Source organism: Melanaphis sacchari, unplaced genomic scaffold (assembly GCF_002803265.2).
Source record: "Melanaphis sacchari strain LSU unplaced genomic scaffold, SCAv2.0 Contig23_pilon_pilon, whole genome shotgun sequence".
Lineage (NCBI taxonomy): Eukaryota > Metazoa > Arthropoda > Insecta > Hemiptera > Aphididae > Melanaphis > Melanaphis sacchari.
The window spans coordinates 5002685-5025545 of NW_020271114.1; the positions used below are offsets into that span (position 1 = coordinate 5002685).

At 25.8% G+C, this 22861-nt stretch overlaps 1 protein-coding gene across 4 annotated transcripts in view; it reads left to right on the plus strand.

The window, feature by feature from the left end:
• The window catches only part of LOC112594634 (sodium-dependent nutrient amino acid transporter 1-like), a 42952-nt gene that overhangs the window by 8427 nt on the left and 11664 nt on the right, over nucleotides 1–22861 (plus strand). For 2 of the 4 annotated variants that reach the window (XM_025339528.1, XM_025339529.1), the window contains exon 2: nucleotides 6602–7231. In XM_025339528.1, coding sequence (XP_025195313.1) covers nucleotides 6602–7231 — 630 coding nt within the window. Of the gene's footprint in view, nucleotides 1–6601; nucleotides 7232–20802; nucleotides 21372–21815; nucleotides 21915–22861 lie in introns of those variants that run through there. The other 2 variants (XM_025339530.1, XM_025339532.1) reach the window with 2 other exon arrangements.

Here is a 22861-nt window from a genome sequence, read left to right on the forward strand (position 1 = left end):
CAATTGAAAAAAAAAAAATTAAAACTTAATATTATAATTTAAAAAAATGAAAATTTTAAGTTTTAACATACATAATGTAAATAATTTGTAAAATAATTTTGATAAATTGGGAGACTTAAATGAAAGTTATTCAAATTTATCATTGTAACCTGGGATTTTAATCTTTAATTATCTTATGGGCCAATAGGTTCAATGAATATTATGTTTAATTTAAATTTAATGGTAAATTATTAAATAAAAAAAATGGTTTTAAGCGGAGGTCTGTCAACTTATTTTTGTCAAAGCAAAATCGTTTATATTATAATATTATTTTATATTGTGTTGCTTTTTATGAACTTATTAATCAATACCGAAGTATGTATCGTAGGAAGTTATGAATAGGTTCCATGGTATAAATTGTTTCAATTTAATCTAAATGTTTTTAAATTTTTACTGACCATTGTGTGTTTAATAAAATTTGATAATATACGTTTAAGTTTTAAGTTTTCACACATATTTTGAACTACAGTAAGGTAACTGTCTATGTGTTACGTTTAATTATTTAATTTTGTTCAAATTTTAATTTTAAATGTCTATTTAAAATAAATAAATAAAGTTACATACTTTTAGATTTATAGGTTTCAGCAAGAACTATTTGTGAGGAATTTTATATTAAACTTTAAGCCTTAGCTTGGTTAAATTTTTTTGTTTATCATTACAAGAAACAAAATAGATTTTGTCGAAATTTAATTTACGTAAACATTTCAGTTTTTTTCTAATTTTTTTTTTTTTTTGTTTATTCCGATTATTTTGAAAATTATTGGAATTTTTTGATCTTTAAAGTTCTACTTAGATCCAATTTGCTAGCAATAACTATCTTCAATGTTTAATCGAAGTATCAAACACAAATTATACATTATTGTAAAAAAAATACATTCATCGTTTCACTCAAAATCTAAAAATATAGATATTTAAATCTACGAGTAAAAATATTATTTAAAAGTAAATAAATTACCTAATAATATAATATACTGATTTTCATTTAGCTGAACAATAACTTTAATGATTTATTAAAAAAAAAACTTCATGTAAAAGGTAATGTATATTGTATAAATTATTTAGTACCTATTCTTATAATTAATTACCTATACATAAACATTTAGATTGGAATTATGATAAAAATATTTATTTATTTTTTTTTAAAAACATAATTGTTCATACTACAAACATTTTATCATCGTATTATTATAGCTGTTATAGTTAGTTGTTGTTATTGTTATTGTTATTATTATTTTTATTTGGTTTAGAATAGGACACAATGACACACCTTGGAATTTTTGTAAATTCTTGTAAAGTTAATAAAAATATTTTTAATATACTATTAAGAATAATAAATAATAATACAATTTATATAATAGAGTGAGTTTTTAAATTATCATAAAATAGTATAGTGAGTAATTATAATTTATAATATATTTTTTAAGTATTATTTATAAATTTAAATTTAACCAAGTATATGAATGAACAAATTACACAAGTATAATAATATTATACTAAAATACCTAATTATTAAAGTTTCATCTTTATTACCAATTAATTGAATAGTATATTGATATAAGTAGTTAAATTTATAATATTTTAATTATAAATAGAATTATAGAACATTTTGGGAAATATCCAATGTATATGTCTGACTTTTGACAATATGATAGAATTTAAGATTTACGACACTAACTGATATAATTTAGGAATTATCATTTATTATTATTATAATTTACTGAGATTTAAGTAAATATATTTATAAATTGTGAGGTATAAATATTGTAGAGAGTAAAAAAATAATTAAATATACACAAAAAAAAAAAAAAATAAATAAATAAATAACCATCTAAATAATGATAAATCTATTTCTTTGGGTTTTAAGATTGTTGTATGAAATTGTATTTAAATTATTAATTGACCTTCGATAGTTTTTTGTTTTTACTTCTTACAATAGTTACATTATTGGATACAATTAACTTAAAAAACAATATAGTACATAAAATAATGTTTGAATAATTTTTTAATTTTTATTACAAGTGCTTTTACCTATAAAATATTGATGTGAGAAAATTATTAAAAGTTTATATTATAGTACCCTTAATTTTTTTCTGAACTTTAAATATGATAAAATAATAGTCATAAAACATGATTATTATTTCATATTTGTCAATATGTAACTAAATAACTGATTTATAGTTGGTAAATAATGTATACATACGTTTGTTCTAAATTGTAAATTATTATAGAAGGTCATCTAGAATTCAAGGTCATAGTGAAGTCTTTAGATGTTAATTATTGAATGATAACTTTTTTATTTTTTTATTTCCGTATATTATTTTTCCCTCGGTAGCTAGTTAAGTTTTAATCTTATATAATGCTATTGTTTATAAAATCAACGATACTACTAATACAATATGATTTTATCACTTAAATATAAATATGATCTACACGTCAAAAACATACAATGTTTTTCGTTGTAAACAATACAAATTTATCTATTTTTTATATTTGATTTTGCTATTGCATACGTCTTTTATAGGTGTAGGTACATATAAATAAATTATTATTTGCACATGTGAAATATAGTCTATACAAACTAATAAGTTAACTGTTTATTGTTTAATTTCTTTTGCAAAGTTACCACGAAACAAATGTACTCGTATAAAAAACTAAATATTTTTAAAACTTATATCTTCAATTATTAGCTATCTATACCTAGTCTATATTAACCGGATATATGAGGTAATACACTAATTTTTTCGGTTAATTTTCATATATTAATTTATTATTATATTTTCACAAAGTTTATACAAATAAATATCTTTTCTATTTTTATAATTCAAATGGCAACAGCTGTTTTTAATTTTTATACTGATGATATCCATGATACAAATGACATCTGGCGGTAACTAATCGGAATAACTAGATTTTAATATTTAGTATGGAAATTATGATTTTTTTCTTTATTTTTTAAGAATATTAATTATAATTTAGAAAGAAAAGTAGAAAGAGGCTAAGAATATGTTATATGACGTTTGATAACTGTTAAAAAAAAAAATTAATGCGAGGAAATTAATTTATTAAGCTCTATATTATATAATTTAACGTTAAATGTGCGTATAATTAAGCTGCATAAATAATCCAAGTATAAAAAAAAAAAATTATATATTTTCAAAAAGTAAAATTTAAGTATAGAGTGGATTAAAGCCAAATGTATTATATTAAAATAAAATTAATCAGTAAACTCTGAATGACAATGTGAAAATTGAAATATTTCATGTGAAGTGATTTTAACGATTAGGAGTGGTTATAATTTATATGAATGAGTCTACATGGTAATAATACTAATAATCATACCTATGTTACAAAACTAATTGTCTGTGATTGTTTTAGGTTTTAAAGATATATAATAACATCAGTTAAAAATCATAATAATGAATGAAATACTTACCTATAGGCTACAGTTATAAACTTATAGGTAACTTATAAGATATATTTTAATATATTTTATTTAAAATGTATTAACATTATTCGATGTATTGTAATGTATTTTCAAATAATTGGTGTTAAGTTCCTATTTCCTGTTAAATATTTATATATAATAATTTAGATATAGTTAGTTTTAATGTTATCATCTATGGATAACTTCATTATTAGTCACTAGTACATAATTATTAATATTAATTTTATCATAAAACGGTTTATGTTCAGAATAATGAACTACTCGTATAAAATAAGACATTAAAAAAAAAAAAAAAAAAACTACAAGATAGGAAATAACTTCCCGTCTTGCCTTCCTCGAAAACTCCTCTAGCTTACATCCACTTTTACTGTGATGTACTGGTGTATTTATTTTTATAATATCGGTTTATAGGTCAATAGGTACTTATTGGCCTAACATAAAATTTAAGTATCAAAATAACCATTTGAATTTATTTACTCTTTATTGTATTAAATATTTATAAAACCTACACAGAGATTTTTTTAATTTTTATTTTTACAATATCAATTTAAGTATTTAAAATTAAATACTGTTATGTGATAGTATTAATAGTAACTATAAAATGCTAACATGATATTAAATAAAAATCTATTTAACCGATGATCTGATAGTATAATATACGAAGAAAATCATTAAATGACTCTATTCCGGCATACCTACATACATATATGTAGCAAACTAAATGATGATTATCGTTGGTTTTAAAACATATTTTGAAATCAATGTTATTACAGTTTATAAAGTAATCAAAAATACCTACTTATATCTATATGTTAGAACTCTGTGATAATGCAGAACGAATGCAAGATGGTACGCGCGTCTGGGATATATATATATATATTGTAATAAAATATAAATACTATAATGGTAGTTATTACCATTATTGTATCTATAGGTATGATCACACAAATTTATTTGCTCTATATATTAAATATTGGTATTTAATTTACAAAGACATTTTTTTTAAGCTTTAAAAATAGAAGTACTGTAAGTGTGATTAGAGTGAAGTACTTATATAGACTAAGTTAGGTATAATTAGATTGGATAGTAAATGTTTTGTCAGTTAGTCTTAAATTTAGATAACATTAATTTCCACGCTGTAATTTGCTTTTGTTCAATTTGAAATTATAACAAATTTGCTTTAAAAGTAATTCCCTACGATATCTTGTCGCTGCCTCACATTGTTGATATATTTTTAAATTGTGTATTTGTATCTATGAAATAGTAGTAAGTAGTGGGTAAGTACAGAAATATTTATTGCAATCAAAATATTCAAAATAATTGTGTTAAAATCTTATTATAATATTAATTATAATAACTGTAACACTTTCATTCGGTGGATATATCTATACATTAATCCTATCCCTATGTAATATTAATTAGTATACTATATTATTGGTTGATAGTCAGCATGTACAATTTTCTCAACGGAATCTTGGAATCAAATGATTTTATTATTTGTGAATAATAATTTCATATTATATTATGTAATAAATACTACATAGTATAATATAGTATGTATTATATGTAAAAATAAATGTATGCGAAAACAAAAATCACCTTATTTGAATTTTGCCGTCATTGTGTCGAGTGTTGATTACATGATTATCATTTATAAATAAACATACGTAGAATATGCATGCTTTTTGGCATTTAAAACATTTGATTTTGATACGAGGTTGGCAAAAGAATTTCAACTAGGTATCATGTCTGTTGAAGTATTATATTATGTTTTAGTCTGCTCAATACTAGCTAGAGTATGGTTATATTGTGCGGAATTCCCATACAGCTGGCGATTCAAGGTAGCTTGAGAGAGTATAATTTTTGCGTTTTGCCAGTTATGTATATTCAAAATTACTTATTCACCTCATAATTATATTCCAGACTGCTGGTAGAAAATATAATCGATCAATTTTTCTTAATTTATATATATATGGTTCATCGAAAAATTGTTAAATGGAAAAATTGAATCTTCCACATTTGTTTTATAATTATAGGCCTTGGAAGTTATTGCATATGGATATTTTTTTTGAGCTATTAAAATTATTGCTAAGTAAACTTAAAATTAATATCACGACCTTACGAAAATAATATTATACGTAAGTTTATAGTGCATATATTTGCATTTTTAGTGGTTTTGTATTTTTAAGAGCATATTTTTCTATTTTACCACTGTTCAAGGCATTTTTGATAATGATATATTTATAATATAATTTGAAAATTCGGGAACAAAAAAAATACTTTATAGTGTATATTTTATTTTGAATATTTTCACCTCTAGGTATTATTGTATCGTGTTTTTTAAATCCTTAGTTGACGTACGATTTCTCGTTTTTATTAATTCATATTCAGTGAAAATTATAAAATATTTGTATCCATGAAAATTGTGAGTAGAAAAAAATATAATAAGGGCATATTTTTAAAGCATATTTATTTTATACTATTATAAACGTATACGTTAAGTGCATGCATATTTAGTACTTTTTAAGTGTACCAAGTTTCGAGCCGTATACAGTTATGGATCTATTTAAAGTAGGTACCTCAGAGTTCAACTCGAAAAACTGTTCTTTTTACGTTCCACATGCTACTACTAGTTATTTTGCAAACGAGTCACTAATACGATTATGTCAACTTATATTTTAAATTTAAATTTCGTGAACTTAAATTTTAAATTTAAATTTGTAGTTACAGTTATATTATAATGACTATTCAAATACTGTTATGTCAACTTTTATTTGTATTTTAAAACGTGTTTGTTAATGTTATTTTAATCATGTATATTACTGTATGCTTGCCGTCGTGTAGTTAAATTAATGAATTAAAAATTAATGTATAACTATGTAAAAAAAAAGAAAAAAAAGCCTAGTCAGTCAAAGTAATGATAAATAAATCATATTATTTTAAAATTAATAACATTTACTAATTATTAACATAACGCATTGCAATAAGTTTTCGTAGATATACACTAATATTATAATATTATATTATTGTATGCAACACATCAGAGTCGTTACTCAACTATCATTGCCCATTATTAACGTACGTATGAAATAATGTGTTGTATGTGTGCATTTGCAGATCACAAGGTCGGTGTCGAACATTTCGGCGATGCGCGGCAAGAATGAATCGACGATGATGACGTCGCACGCCCTGTCGGAAGTGGCGAGCGCCGAAATGTCGTGTTACGGCGTGTTCCGCAAACTGGAACCAGTCGTCGGCGGCGACGGCGGCGGCGGGGGAGAGCGCATCACGGCTGCAGGCCGGCCGCCGCAGTCACGACTGCCCGTGCCGCCGCCGCCGCCGATATCGTCAGTCAGACCAGTCAGTCCGCGAGTGTCAGCGTTCGCGTGCGCTACTGCCGTAGCCGACGACGAACACGAAGACGATAACCGTCACGGCCACGACTGTTGCAATTTCGACCGCGAGACGTATTTGGCGTGCGGTAGTGACGCGGCCACGGCGGTAACTACGACGTCGACCACGGTCACGACGGACGCGGCTTCAACGGGCGGCCGGGACGAAAGCGGGCTGAGCGATTTCGGTGGCGCGGCCGCTTGGGACGAGTACGACTGCTGCTGTACCGCGACCGACGCGGTGGGGACCACGGCGGATTTCCGCGGGGGCGCGGCCGCCCCGTTCAGTCACACCCCAATGGGTTCGACCACTAAGCTCGTGGGGATCGACGCCAACAGCGATGACACGCCAAAGGTACGTGCCTACTACCTATACGTACCTAACCGGTTGCACGCCACCGCGACACCGACTAAATCCTGCTGCAGGCGATCCTGCAAATAACAAATATTTTATTTTGACAATTATTTTGTCAACTATTGCAACACTACACTCGTCGTCCATACTTGTAATGAACAGTATTGGCGTGTACATTACAAACATTAATTATTCGCGCCCGTCGTGGCGCCGCGTCCACTATGTATTACCGGCGGGAGTTCGTAAACATCGGAGTTTTCGCTTTTCTTCTGATTTTCTTTTATGGTCTCCTAAGGCTTAAGAAACTGTTTTCTATTATTTGCGGGAGTAGTTCACGATATTGTAGTTTACAGTTTGCGACCGTACTTATAAAAAAAAGGTCTCCCGATTGTTAACTCAAGTTAGTCGCAAATGTTCAACCGCCTCGGGGTGCGAATCACTGTATAATAGGGGGTGGAGTTTTAAGTATCTATAACTCCAGCCTATAAAAATTCGATCGCTAAGTACATTTGATCATTTTTAAATTTTAAATCTCTTTCAAATTAAAAAAAATTGATCGAAATGAAAAAAGGACTTTTTGCGGAGTGCTCAAAATGAGTTTGTGGATCGTCAGTTGGGATGGGGACAAGTAACAATTGCTATACATAGTTAGGACAATATACACTGTATATGTGTTGTTTAAAAGCAATGAATGTTACATTAGGGTGAAAGCGCGCTACAAGTATAGTCGGTATTATAGATATGATATTTTAAGTACCTACATTACACGTGGATCTGTTTTGATCGGTTATATAAGTGTTTTGTGTTTTTATAAATAATGTGTTCGTCACACCTTTGTGTTGTAATGTTTGTCCCAGACACACATTACTATTACTATTATTAGTTACTCAAAGTAAATCAGTAAATATCGTGTATTTATAAGAATAATCTTTAATGAATTATGTTTGTCTGTATTAAAACCTAACTTAGGGAGTAAAAACCTATTTCATGTAATTGAATAATTTTTTTATAAATTATTAACTGGATTGAATATGTGTGGTTTTGTATTTATTGAAACAGTAACATATAAATTTAATATTTTTAATGGTAATTATAAATTATCTATCATTTAAATTAAAATCCAAAAATATTTGTATAGTTATTTGACCGTTTAACTGAAATAAGTTGCACGTTTTTATATTTTAAATATTATTATAATACTTTAAAGGTAATGTTATCTATTAATTTTATTTATATATATGACAAATTTAAACGCACTTTGTATTACAATATGTAATTAATTATCATTACATTCAAGGTTGTAATAAAAAATTACACATACCTAATGTTAGTAACGATTTGGTTATTAATTTTCTGTGTATATTTTATACTATATACCAAATATCTTGAAAATAAATTGCTTAAATCAAAATAATATGCACGTGTATGGAATGTGCTGCTACTGGCAAAATTTAATTGAACTACAATCAATGGATTTTAGTTTGAACAATTTGTTGTTATTTTCCGTTAGAAACTAATTGCACATCTTCAGGGCTTGAAAACTAAACAATAGTAGGAATAAAAAAGAAAATATTATACATTAATGTAATTCTACCTGTGTATGTGTCGTGTAGGTTCTAAAGTTGTTACTTTCTAATGGTAGTAGGTACCTACGTCAGTTATAGTCAAGCGATCAATAAAATTAACCGTTATATTAATTATGCTGAAGTTTGTCATTTACCAAGTTAAAAACTGATCGTAATGACTGATAGAGGCTTGGATTTGTATACATTTGCATATTATTACTGATGAATCGTACAGTAAGCACAAAATATTATGTGTCATGAAAACGTGATTAAAAATATGAATTCTTTTGGAGTATTTTTGTGCATTTTTGTGGATATTTCACTATTTTACAGTTTTAAGAGCATGTTTTACAATTTTAAGATCGTATAAGATTTTTTTTGTTTATGAAACACTAATTTGTAACTAAAATAAAAACTTGACGTAAAATGTCAAAAAATTAATATTTTTATTTATATATGTATTTTAAAATTATTACTAAACAATAATAAATGAATGAATAAATATTGATTTAATTTTGTATTAATAATAATTATTTATTTTTTTAATAACATCGTGACTTTACTAGTATATTTTACAGTATTTTTGGGAATTTTTAGTACATAAACGCATATTTTAAGGAATTTATTTCGTGATTTTTTTAGCACATATAAATTCAAACCTTATTGATAACGAATTTGTGTATGATGCAAATTAGCATTTCGAGCTGAATTTTTGATTCAATTGCCGTAGAACCTCCAATTATAATAAGTAATAATAACATTAATAACTATATAGTTTCGTATGCGACGGCCTTGACAAGGCGAAATTACACAGGTCGTTAAATTCTGCGGACCGTGAACCACACAAATCTGTTTATTCAAATTATTTTAGAAAAAAGGGACTTAAAAAATGGAAATAGAGGTTTTTTTTAAAGTTTAGTTGATTTGTTTCCTGAATAAATATAAGAAACATCACCAAGTCACCGAAATATGAGCGTAGTAAATTTTCAATTGTGTTAAAATCACGTAATATTAGGGTTAATAAAAAACGAGTGCAATATTTTTGACAGTTAATGATGTTTTGTGTGTTCTGCTTATTATTTTGCTGTACAAAATCATAATGTTCAATTGGTTATGCATATTGCATACATTGTATTAGAAACGACCATCGAACATATATGTATTATGTATATAGACAGGTGTAGTTTAATATTATAGAGAAAAATTCTTGCGACTGTTTAGGAGATAGATGATTAATAATATTTTGTATATTTTAAATAATTTTTTTAAATTATTCAATTATTACTCATACACATAAAACATTCTATTTTGAAATATAAGTATACGTCATTTATTTGGTTTTTAATTTTATAAATTATGATGTTTTTGGTCGTTTTAGTTGAGTTAGTAAGAAGATTAAAAAGCTTCTTAGTAATAATTTGAATATATTTATAAATGTATAATATTATTATTATATGTGTAACTAATGAAATGCATAAATCGTAACGTTGGTAGGTAGGTTTTATGGATTATATTTGTCACATAAACATAAAATAGATGATAGATTTCCAACACAACAGACATAAAAATATTATACTTATTTTAAATTGTATATAACAATATATATCTTTTATCACTATAGTATCTATTGAACAATTATATAATATATTATGTAAAATGTAAATTAACAGAAATATAATTGCATTTTTAAACTATTTAGATTTATAGTGTAATAATAATTAATTCTCAATTTTATAATGTGTTTTTAAAATAATACTTGTTTAATAATGTGGTAGGTATACATTACATAGACATTTTAATGTAACTAATATAAAATCTTATATATGATATATTATTACGTTAAACGTGATTTCATTTGACCGAAGTTATAAATTATAATAATAGTTTTTTCTATGATATAGGTATTTAATTTAGGAAGCACGAATCAGGATGGAGATATATTTTATTATTACAATATGATACGTTCTAAGTTCTTGATAAATTTTAAACATCAAATATAATGTTAATTATTATACCTATTGAAATTTGATATATTTGTTCTCCGTGTAATGAATATTGATGACTAATATTATAAATGATGAATAATAGTACAGTTATAGATTTTAGTGTGCTATGTAGACATGTGGTTTTAATTTAGGATTGATATTGTACTTAAGAGGACGTGATCTGATGGATTAAAATGTCATTTTTACTTGTTGTCTTGTTATAATACGATAAAATATGGAATATTGTATTACTTGATATAGCGGAACTAATAAAATTTAATTGTAAATTATTTACATTTAGGCAAGAACAAAAAAATATATTTTTGTGATAAACGAGATAAAATTCCTTCTGGTTCGTAACTGATTATGGTACACTTTAAGAAGTTGTTTTAATTTTTTTTTTTTGATCATCGGTACTTAAAATCATATATTTAAATATAAATAAACCAATAATTTGTGTTTGTGTTATGTGTATTGTGTATAGGTTTAGTATTTGAACTATAACTTCTAAACTGCTACCAATTCCACTTTTATCGGTATTCTGTAACTCTTTAGGTATAGAAAATTAAAATTATTAAACATTTATCTGTTCAGAAGCATCTTGAAAGTCTACTTACAAATCCAACGAAAGTATGGGTGTATATTAGGCTGCAGATTAAACTCTTCTGTATGTGACAAATTACTTTATAAGATGATTAATGTTTACACTCATTATTTTTAAAACGTATAATATTTTTTTTAAGTATAGTTTTTACATAATTTGATGTCATTTTACAACTTTTCTTACATACAATATGACAAAATACATTTTTGATTTCATTTTTCGTAGTATTCTGATACAAACAAATCTAATTTCAAACGATTAGTAGTTAATTAGTTATAATTTTTGAGTATTTAAAGATTTAAAATTTTAGATTAGCGTAGTAGAGTAGTACATTAAGTAATTTACAAAATTTTAGAATATTACTCGGGCATTGTTTATGATGCTCAAGATCTAGTCATTGTATCCCATCAATAATAACAAAAATATTGTTTTCGTCCCGGTGACGCATGACGTATTCATTATATATGCCCTTAAGACCAACCACTCGAATCTTATATTATATAATCGAGTTATCATTCTATTTTATAAATTTTATCTTCGTTAAAATTAATATTCTTTGGACGACGGTACGTGTCGGTCATTGTTTGTGTGACACCATTTGAGCACGAGTCTCTCACCGTTTTTTCTATAACAATTTTTTTTTATTGTACCGATTTACATTCTATTTCCTTCTATGTGTACTGTAAATATATATATATTAATAATAATAATAATAATAATAAAGGATATGTAGGCGATTCGTAATGGTTATAGTCTTCATGATAAGTACAAGGTCCTCGATGGACTAAATACTTAAATATTATTATTATTACTTACAGTCAACGCGAGGAGCGAATAACAATGAGTGCGCACCATACACACACTGTATTTATATAATATAATATACACCTGTAGGTAACGGAGACGACTGTAGTAGATTGAGGTGCAGTGTGTGTGTGTATGTATAGACATATATACGATATTCGATTACAATGGAATAGTGCGTATATATATACGCTATTCGATTACAATGGAATGGTATGTGTCGTACATATGCACGACCGACACGAAAATTAAAAATTCTCATTTATGTATAGTCTGTACATACGCGATGACAATGTCAACGTGCAACGGTGCTTATTGTGCCGGTGCGCGCCTAGTGCCTACAAAAAAATAAAAATGAAACGATGACTGTGTGCGCAATAAATATAATACTAATACATATATTATTATTAATATTATTATGTATCACCTTTATAATTTATATACACAGTGTAAGTGGATATAAGTTTGGCGTGCGTTGTACTATTTTCATAGTAGTGAAGCTGTGTATAATCGACGTCTGTGAACATTGGATAGGTACAGACATTTTTTTTTTTTTTTTTTTTGAGAAAGAAGATTGTAGAGCAATGTAACCTACGTATTCTCAATAACGTACTTGTCATAATTCAGCCCTATTCGTATTTAAAACATAAAAGATAAAAGTGATCCATTAAAATGGTTATAAGTATTAGGTACTTATTGTTTCGAAAAGATTTAAAAGTTTTTAATACGTTGCAAAACAACATTTTCTATTTTTTTGAATGAAAATATGCATTTTGAATTTTATAATACTTCGAAGTAAAATATTTTTCAAACGTGTAGTTATACTTTATAAGTATTTAAATTTAGAGGAGCGAAATAGAGTAGCACCGGAGAATTCTGCCAAATGTTGATCTACTACTTCGCATCTCTGTTCATTTAAGTTTTAAATATTATTAACTAATAAAATAATTCGTTAAAAGAATATTCTGTTTGGGAATATAAAATGAAAGAAGTATGCAACAAAAAAAGTAAAATCCTTAAAAATTGTAAAATTATGATGAATAATTTAAAAAAATATTAGGTACATTCGTTTTTTTTACAAATTATTCTAATTTTCTTTTCTTAAAGGATGATGCTAACATTTTTAAATGCATTGATGATTTGGGAGATGCCAAATTTTAGTAAAAAGATCTTGTCATAATATTTTGAATTTGGGTATTCTAAAAAACATGTTTCTTATTAAAATGTGTCGATGTACTTTTTCAAAAAAAAAAAAAAAACCTTAATGATATTTATTTTAGTTATTCATCATTTATCTACACAGTATATTATTTTATTTTCTTAAATTGAAGATCTTTGTGGAATATTTGAAATTAAGCGTTCATTTAATCTAATTATTTTTTAAAAGCTTTTTCTATGTTAAGCTTAATGAAATGTTATTTTTATGATTTTAATGATCACTGTTTACATTAAAAAGTCTTTATACAACCATTATTCGTTCACTAATCACAAGTATAACATTAAACATGCATAGATTATTTGAAAAACTAATGATGTAAGTCATTATGTTGTACTTGAAAAAAATCCAAAATAAAGTTCTTTGATATACTCATATTTGTTTCTCAATTAATTTCAACATGCCTTCTTATTTAGGTTATGACAATATCTTTATATATCTAAGTTTAAGATCCTTAAAAGACAGAAAAAATAAATCGTGTATGCATATTTTATAGGAATTATTAACCAATAACATCAAAAATCTCTTTTAATTTGTCTGATTAATTTTTTAATAAAAAATCATGATGTCCAAAATAACAATCGTTTTTACTTTTTATAACCTTTAAAAAATAAATAAATATGTTCTCCTCATATATATATATATATATTATGTTATCTGTTGGTAATAGAGTAAATAATATAAATCTTTTTTAAATAATATATTATATTTTTATCATTTTCATTAATATAGGTTTCTGTAAATTGTTAACATCTACTTTTGTTTGTTCTATTCTTATTGTATTAACTGAAGTTACCGTTTCATATGTTATCCTCCAATTAGCATGTTATTTATAAATATAATTTTATCAAACCTATACTATGCTTTGGTCTAATTTTCGTTTTAAATAAAATAACTATTTTTAAAAATGCTGCTAAGGAATGTTATTATATTATTTAAAAATAATGTTGGTGTATATATATTTAAATGTATGGCACATTGGATACAATATGTATGACAGTAGGCAGATTGAGTCTATGTAAACAATAGGTTCGATGAATATTTAGTGTATACTGTTAGATGTATATATACACTTGTGGCAATGATCTAGCTATAGGCGCGGATAAACAATTGACGACGGTTTTGTGATTCAATTTCCAACTGCTACCTACAGCTATCGTTGTCTTCGGTAATTATACACGACTTTCGTTTTTTTCTTTTTATTATTTTTGAGAATAATGATTTGTATTTTATTTGTAATAAATAATATAAGCCATAATACCATAAGGTATGTGCATTTTGCATTAATATAGAGGTAATCTATACATCGCGAAGATTTTTGGTCGTTCGATTGTACATTTTAGTTTTTTTGTAACTTTTTAATTCGTTTCAACTTGAAGTGGAATTATTCTCTCCTATTATAGTTTATTCTTATGTATAATAAAATTATTAGTTTTCGTCTTATTGATAATTATTTATTAAACATGATATTGGTCATTCATGTAATATTGGTTATTGATCTAGAAAAGTTCTTGATGTTATGTCTCAAAATTCAAGAAAAATTGATATACTTTTATAAATGACAATAATATATTTATTTTTCTCATGAGACATTAAAAATAGTGTTTATTGTATTGTTATTGTGAGGGCATGACCTCATGGCAAACTTTGAAATCAATTTTAAATTTCATTAAAAATCTTGAAAAAACTACTATTATCGTATACTTATTATAATTTATAATATTTTACTTTTGTGTGATTTAAATTCAATAATAATGTAAGTTTTTGATGTCACTTATATATTATTTTATAAACTTAGTAAGTTTAAGTTACTATTTTTTATTATGTGTGTCAACTCAATATTGTTAACTCATTTGTAGTAAAAAAAAATCTTTAAATAGTAAATTATTAAGAAATTATTTATTGATTTTTCAATAGTTTTTTTTTTTTATCATAAATAGTAAATAGTACATATTGATTTAATGAGTTCATCAATGTAAACGTGTAGGAGAAAAACAAGTAATCGAGACAGGTTTTTATAAATATAACAATTATATTAAAAGCGAGAAAGAATAGATATCACTATTAACTATATTATGGTTCTATTTCATTGCTTATTCATGGAAAATATTAATTTTTTTTCAAATACCATTAAATATCAAGTTATGACTATCCCATTGTGTTTATAAAACTACAATACAACAATGTGTTTCACTTTATATTTGCTTACTTACATTATATATGTAATAGAAATTTTTTTGTTATTATTGTTCAGTTCTAAAAAAAAGTATTTATAAATGTTACATTAAATATTTAAAAATATAAATTACATGAATTATGAACTAATGAATATGAATAATATAACATACATGTTACAAACGAGTATGTCATTTAATACTTGAATGGATTATTTTTTTTTAGTATACATTTTAATTTTTCAAAAAACCCATAAATCGTTGAAAGAGCAAAATTAATATGGATTTTTGTTAGGAAGCATTAAGTTATTCAAATAAAGCAATTTTTTGATAAATCGACAAATTCAAAATAATACATATAATATATTATAACGTATTTATGAAGTATTGATGTAGGTTGTAGGTACACGCATTTGAAATAATTATTCTTTATTCGTATTTCGTAAGCTGTATTTAAATCAAATATAATTTTACAAAATCTGTATTAAAAATGATGTCATCACTCATTAGGTATCAATTTGAAACTAACGTAATGTACCAATATAAACTATATATTATGATGAAGGTACACTAACGTATATCTATTATATAAGGTCATGTTAACGTAAATAATATGTAAATAAATAACCGTTTTATTATTATATCAATTATATATTTTATTTATATTTGTAATTTTTAAACACCATATATTTTTTCGTCTTTTTGTATGCTATTTAATGTTTATAGACATAGCACATTTATGATAAATTACAATTTAATTTAATTTAACCAATGAAACAATAAAAATAATATTCGTTGATATTTAATATGTATTTATTACATATATTGTAGAAGCTATGATCTCATGGAAAACTTTGAAATCTATTTTTTTACACCTCTCCATTAAAAAAAAAAATATATGCACTTTGTTTTAACAACACTTAGTTTAACTTATCGTATTAGTAATTTACATAAAAAAAAAACAAAATATATTACTAAGAACAATAAAATATCCTTAATAATATTTAGGTTGATTGTTCGTTTTTATTCAGAATGGTTTTTCGTATGTGATGATTTATTATTGAATTCAAATTTAACACATCCATTACACAGTAATTTACACAATGGTCAGGTGTACTCGACATCTATCATACAACATAGTGACCTCATCAGTTCTTTTTAACTTCGAAGTTTTACCATAACCTCAATTTCGGTCTAAATTTAAGTATTGCGGTTACTTGGTTTTAGAAATCATCATAAAATCAATTTACTTCGATTAAATTTAAATAATATGACATTCAGTGGTTAAATTTGTTCGTTAATAAAAATAACATGTTAAAATCAATTTGTACTTTGAATGAGGTGGTTTATTTTAAATTTAAATTTAACGTAGGTATTTATTATTTGTGACCTTTGAATAATTACTTTAATTATGTTTTAAATGGTATCAAATATTGTATCGTTGTAACATTACCATAGCCTGGATTTATTGTACTGCGAAAGTTATTAAAATATTTAAACGAGTATATCAAGTTCGATGACTTTTCTTTTAGTTATTTCTTGAATAGGAGAAGTCGTTATTATAAGAAGATTGGTATATAATGTATTAATATTAGACATACTGCATTATAATACTAAACATGTTTTTTTTAGTTACCCGGGTAATATACTAATATATAATGTATAAATTTCAAGTCGACTAAGTTATTAAATATTAAGTGTCAGTATTCCATTGTCGATAAAGTGATTTCATGTGTTAGTTGATAAAATATAATAATACAAAAATTAAAAATGGTAAAATTATTATCATTTTATTGAATGTATATATTAAATTATTAATCATTTGATATTTCTCATGTATAATGTATATTTATAATATTAATATTTATTTAGATTAAATTTACTAACTAGTCTTAATTTAAAAGTAATATCAACCATACCAAAAAAAAAAAAAATATATATATATATATATACATAATACATATATATGTAGATAAGTAATGACGCACGTTATTTTTTTTTTTTTTTGGAATTTATTTAAACTTGTTTGTTAATGTTCTTGATTTGGTTTCAAAAACATATTAATTCAATATAAGAAACAACGTCATTTCTTATCTTACCAATCACCGTCATGATTTAAAGTTAAATGCTTTAAAACCATGTTTCAAATGCCGCAGTAATGATAAGTTTAGGTAGTGACATGGAAAGTTATAACCGGTTTTTCTTTTGTGAAGCACATTTTTATGTTTTATAGATTTTTTTCTCAAAACGCGCTTAAACTTGTAAAACGTGTATTATTAAAAAGTAAAAACACGATTAATAATAATAATAAAACTCGTATTATAGACGTCATACGTGCGCATCATCTACGTAAGTATGCTATGATAGATATGTAGTTTAAAAAAAACATCGGCCAGGAAATATTTACTACAAAAAACCGTGTCATGAACGAACGAGCTGTCGCACGTACTATCTATCTTCACGTCCCTGAATAAGGTTAGAATTCGATTTCTCCGATAGACCCGAGATTATTATTATTCATAGAAGCTATAGATCAACCTTGATAGTTTGTTGTATCTATTATATTTATATTGTCTCCAGTGATTAAAGAAATTGTGTGACAATTTAGTAGTATTTTACTGTAGCTGCAGTGCAACCGTTTAAGTCGCATTCGATTTGGAACGAATTTATCTGTGTGATAACTGATCGTACAAAGCTATAAACTAGTTTAATATTATCAAATATTGATGAACCTCAAACTTAGTTAAAAATCAAATGAAATATCATATTGTTATCTTTATTTATTTTTTACACCCATTCACCGGCAGATTTTTCATGTGTTATATAATGTATATATTATATAACACTATATTAGGTAGTTGATTATTTCAACAGTAAACCCTCTTTATCTCAGAAAGCATGAACTTTTTTGAAAACATTTTTTATACATATATAATTTGAATACATTTAAAAACAGTATAATTGATATATTTTTTTTATTTTTTTACAATACAACATTCATTTTTTATTACAAATTGTATTTTTATCATTTTTTTGCGTCTAAATAATATTCGAACCTAAATGGATGCACCTAAATGTCCTCGCGCCCAAACGGGTGCGACCATTTTTCCTTGTGCGTTGCACAAACAAGTTTTTCAAGTATTTACGAAGTAGGTAATTCAAAAAATAAAAATATTATAGCCAATAATACATATTATTATGATGATTTAAAATATGAGTTAACGTGAATAACCATGAATACAAATTAAACAAATCTGTAAAGCTTGTTCAACGAGTTTGGTTTTAATTTTATATAATAGGAAAAAACAATACATACTTATAATATTTTAAATTCTATATAAGCATCGTATAAACTAAGTTATTGTAAAGAACCTGTTGTTTTAAAGACACATAGAAGAATTTCAATAGAAATATTTTTATCTAAACAAATAAGTAAGATTGAAATGTCTGCCTATTAGTTCAAGCTAATAATCAAACGTCACTCGAAACTGCATATTATCTTACTTGTTGATTAAGAAAAGTTGTGTACAATTTATTTACTTATCATGATAACGTCTAGAGTTAAATAGTTTTATTGCTGTGCAAGAAGACTAGGAACTTAAATTTAAATAATAAACTTGATGATTTAATTGGTAATATTTAAAAGCAAATGATTCTTTGGGTTGAATTTATATTAGATATTTTATTTACTAATACTATATTTCTCCAACTTATGCAACTAAAAATTATATAGAAAATAAAATGTCAAAAATAAATTTTAATTTCTTTTAAAATGTTTTATACTTTTAATTAATACTTTGGTATAACAAAATATATTAAATAATATTATCGTAATGTACTCGTAAAATATGATTTCGTGGTTAGTATATGATTTTTTTAATGGTTAAAATACGTGTTATTATATATTTGGTATATTATATTTTCGATATACGAGTTATAAAATATCTACATAATTTGAAGTTTTTAAAGTAAGATTATTGCGATATATTTACTAAACTTAACTACAACAAGATTCTAAGACTTAAGTACATATAAAATATGTTTTTGTAATCAAACTAATTACGTATATTTTAATATTATTTTAACATTTATCTTTTTATATTAAAAAGTTTTAGCGATTTTTATTAACTATATAACTTTAAGAGTTCTATAACAGTTCAAAATTAAGTGGTAATCCATTTATTTGCAACTAAAATAAAAATAAAAATGTCTTACGCTTATAAACTTAAATTAATGTTGTTAACATGTAATTGAATGTTTTGATTATTAATAACATGCATTGTTTTTAAAAATAATAATTGATTTTTCGCTTAGGTGACTTATACTTACCTTTATTATTCATTATTCTATCTATACAATAAGTGCTACTAGAAAATATATCCACAGTATTTCTTATATTGATACATATACCTATTACTATTTATTAAAACGCAAACATAGTAATTAAGTTTTATATTTCACAAGACTGTGACTATATGCTAAGTGATGATAATGGTGTTTATTGTCTACAGTTTATCGGTGAAATAATAGAAGACAGCTGTTGCAATAATAAAAAAGACATAAATGTACAGTAAAAATGGCTTTTTAGAATTTAAGTCTTTTTAACCACCAACAGCTCCGAATGCATGTAAGAGTATAAAACTAGTGTACAAAACTTGGAAAATATTAACTGTGCAAGTGGAGTTGAGAGGTACCTATAGAAAGTTATACACGTTACGATTAAAGCGAAGAATAATATTACTATATTATAATATCTTACTAAAAACCATCATCTCCGAACTGATGATGTGTAGAAGGCAAAGTTGTGGGGAGAGAAAATAGGTCAAGGCAACCAATCACGAAGGACACGTGGTGAATATAAAGGAAGGTATCCTTGGGATCCAGAAGGGATGAACAACAACGGGGAGGCGTCGATTATATTATACCGTGACCGCGTCAATAATTTTTACCGTGTATATGGTTTTATTTACATCACGATTATTTAAGTAACTACACATTATACGATAGGTACATATTATAGCCGGGTAATATTATACAGGTATGTCGTCGTCATCGACACGTGCTCGTACATACATTATCGCCGCTGCATGTGTGTAAACAATCGTCACGTCGCGATCATTGCGCGCGCGCGACGCACGCGTCTAGCGGGGGAAGGCAAATACTTCCGCTATATAATAACGAGGCTAGTATCGTGGTCTCTCTCGATATAGATAGACCTCTATATTATTTTATTATTTTGATACTGTTATTGTCGTATTTGTGTTATTTTATTTGACCGTCCACCAAAGTTCGAGTCTCGACGTTAGGTTATAATAATTATTATTCGCTCGATTCCGTGATGGTTACTGGTCACGTCATTCGCGGTCTGTGCGCGTGTGCATAATAATAATAATAATAATAATAATATTAATAATAGTAGTAGTCGTAGTAGCAATAATAATTATTATTGTAGCCGTGTTACATCGATCCTCCGCTCGTTAAGTCGGCTTTCCGTGCACGCCAGCCCCCGTTGAACTATACCGAACATGTATTATAAATTCCGTGGTGTTGCGGCATTGCACGTTTTTATTTTACCAGTTTAACATTTTTTATTAACTCCTTGATTTCGTTTTGGTGCTAGTTGGTAGTGTGACTTATTCATACCAAGATGATAACGTGATATTAAATACGTTGGACGACGTATCGTGAAAAGAGGAAAGAGCGGAGTTCCGCACATGTGTTTTTCTCTGACGGCGGTCATCCGCCAAAAGTTTGCAGCATTAGACATCGTGAACTTAATAGTACGAAGTTTGGTGTGTATACATGATATATAAATAAATGATATATGCATCACTTATTCACGTGTATATATTGATGTGACCTCTCCAATGACGCGTTAGAATTGTTGTGTCGCGATCGGATTACGACTTCCTGTCTCGCGAAGTTTCCCTCTCACCTGCTTTAAACTTCCTCACGATTACACCTACACCTACGCTAAAAACTACTTTATAAGTCATCTCTAACTAGTACATCCAAGTGCTATATCGTTATCGAGCGGTTAAATTTCCAAAATCCGTTTTAAGTTTTCCCCGACAAAACAGATAGTTATAATTCATCATATTCTTTTATTGTGGGTCAATCGGGTTAGGTGATTCGTAATAATTACTAATTAGTAATATTATACAAGTATCGTCACCCTCACAACATAATCGTTAATACTATATACAAACAGCATATATGAAAATACATGTAATACAAAAATCAAAAAGATTTATCACAATAATAATTATTATTGTTACTATTATTTATTAAAACACTGTCTGTTACGTTTGAGATTAATGGAATTAATACGTATTGTAAGTAATAGTTTTTGAATATGCTTTTGATTACATTTAAAAGTTATAAAGTTTGTTCTTAATAGGAAATTTCAGAATTGTACGGCTGTCGCTTGAGTCTTGGTTGATGATAATTTTTATTTATTGTTGTATATCTTACATGTACGATACATAATATATTAATAAGTTAATAAGTCATACGTTCAAGAGAATTAAAAATAGTTGAATATTTTGTTTAGTTTGTTTTTTTTTACGTCTATAGGTGCATATTACGTATTTATATTGGAATGTTGAACACGTGTTTACCGTATTATTAGTTATTCATGATTTCATCATAAATATTAAATCAATTTTTAAAAATATTTTATTGCTTCATTGAAATGGAATATTACGCGACATATTAAAATGAATGTTTACAAAAAGTATTTAGTTTATCATGTATTTTACTTAATATCGAATTGTTTTGTTTTTATTATTTACTAATATGTGTAATAGAATATCGTGTTACTGTGTTAGTCAATATTGTTATTTTAAATTGGTTTTAAACAAAAGTTAATTTTATTATTTAGTTCATAAAACTGTAGATTTGCTATCTACTGGTGAAAATGAAATCGTGAACGTAACTTGTTGTTAATTAGTATATTTTTAGTATGAGAAACCGTGGGAAATTAAAAAATTAAATACACATAATTATGATATTTTTCATGATAAATGCTTAGTTTAAAATGATCCATAACGTAAAACAGTACATATATAATGTTTTTATATACTATCCATTCTAAACGCTTTAATAGTAGTTTTTATTTGATATTTAACCGGCGAAAGTACTGCAAGGTCTACTAATGATACACGTACCTAGCAAAATTTTATTTTGGATTGCGACGTAAAAATTAAAAATAATATTTTTATACTTGTTATCAATGAAATGATTGTAAATAATATACTAAATATTACCGCGTAAATTGTTA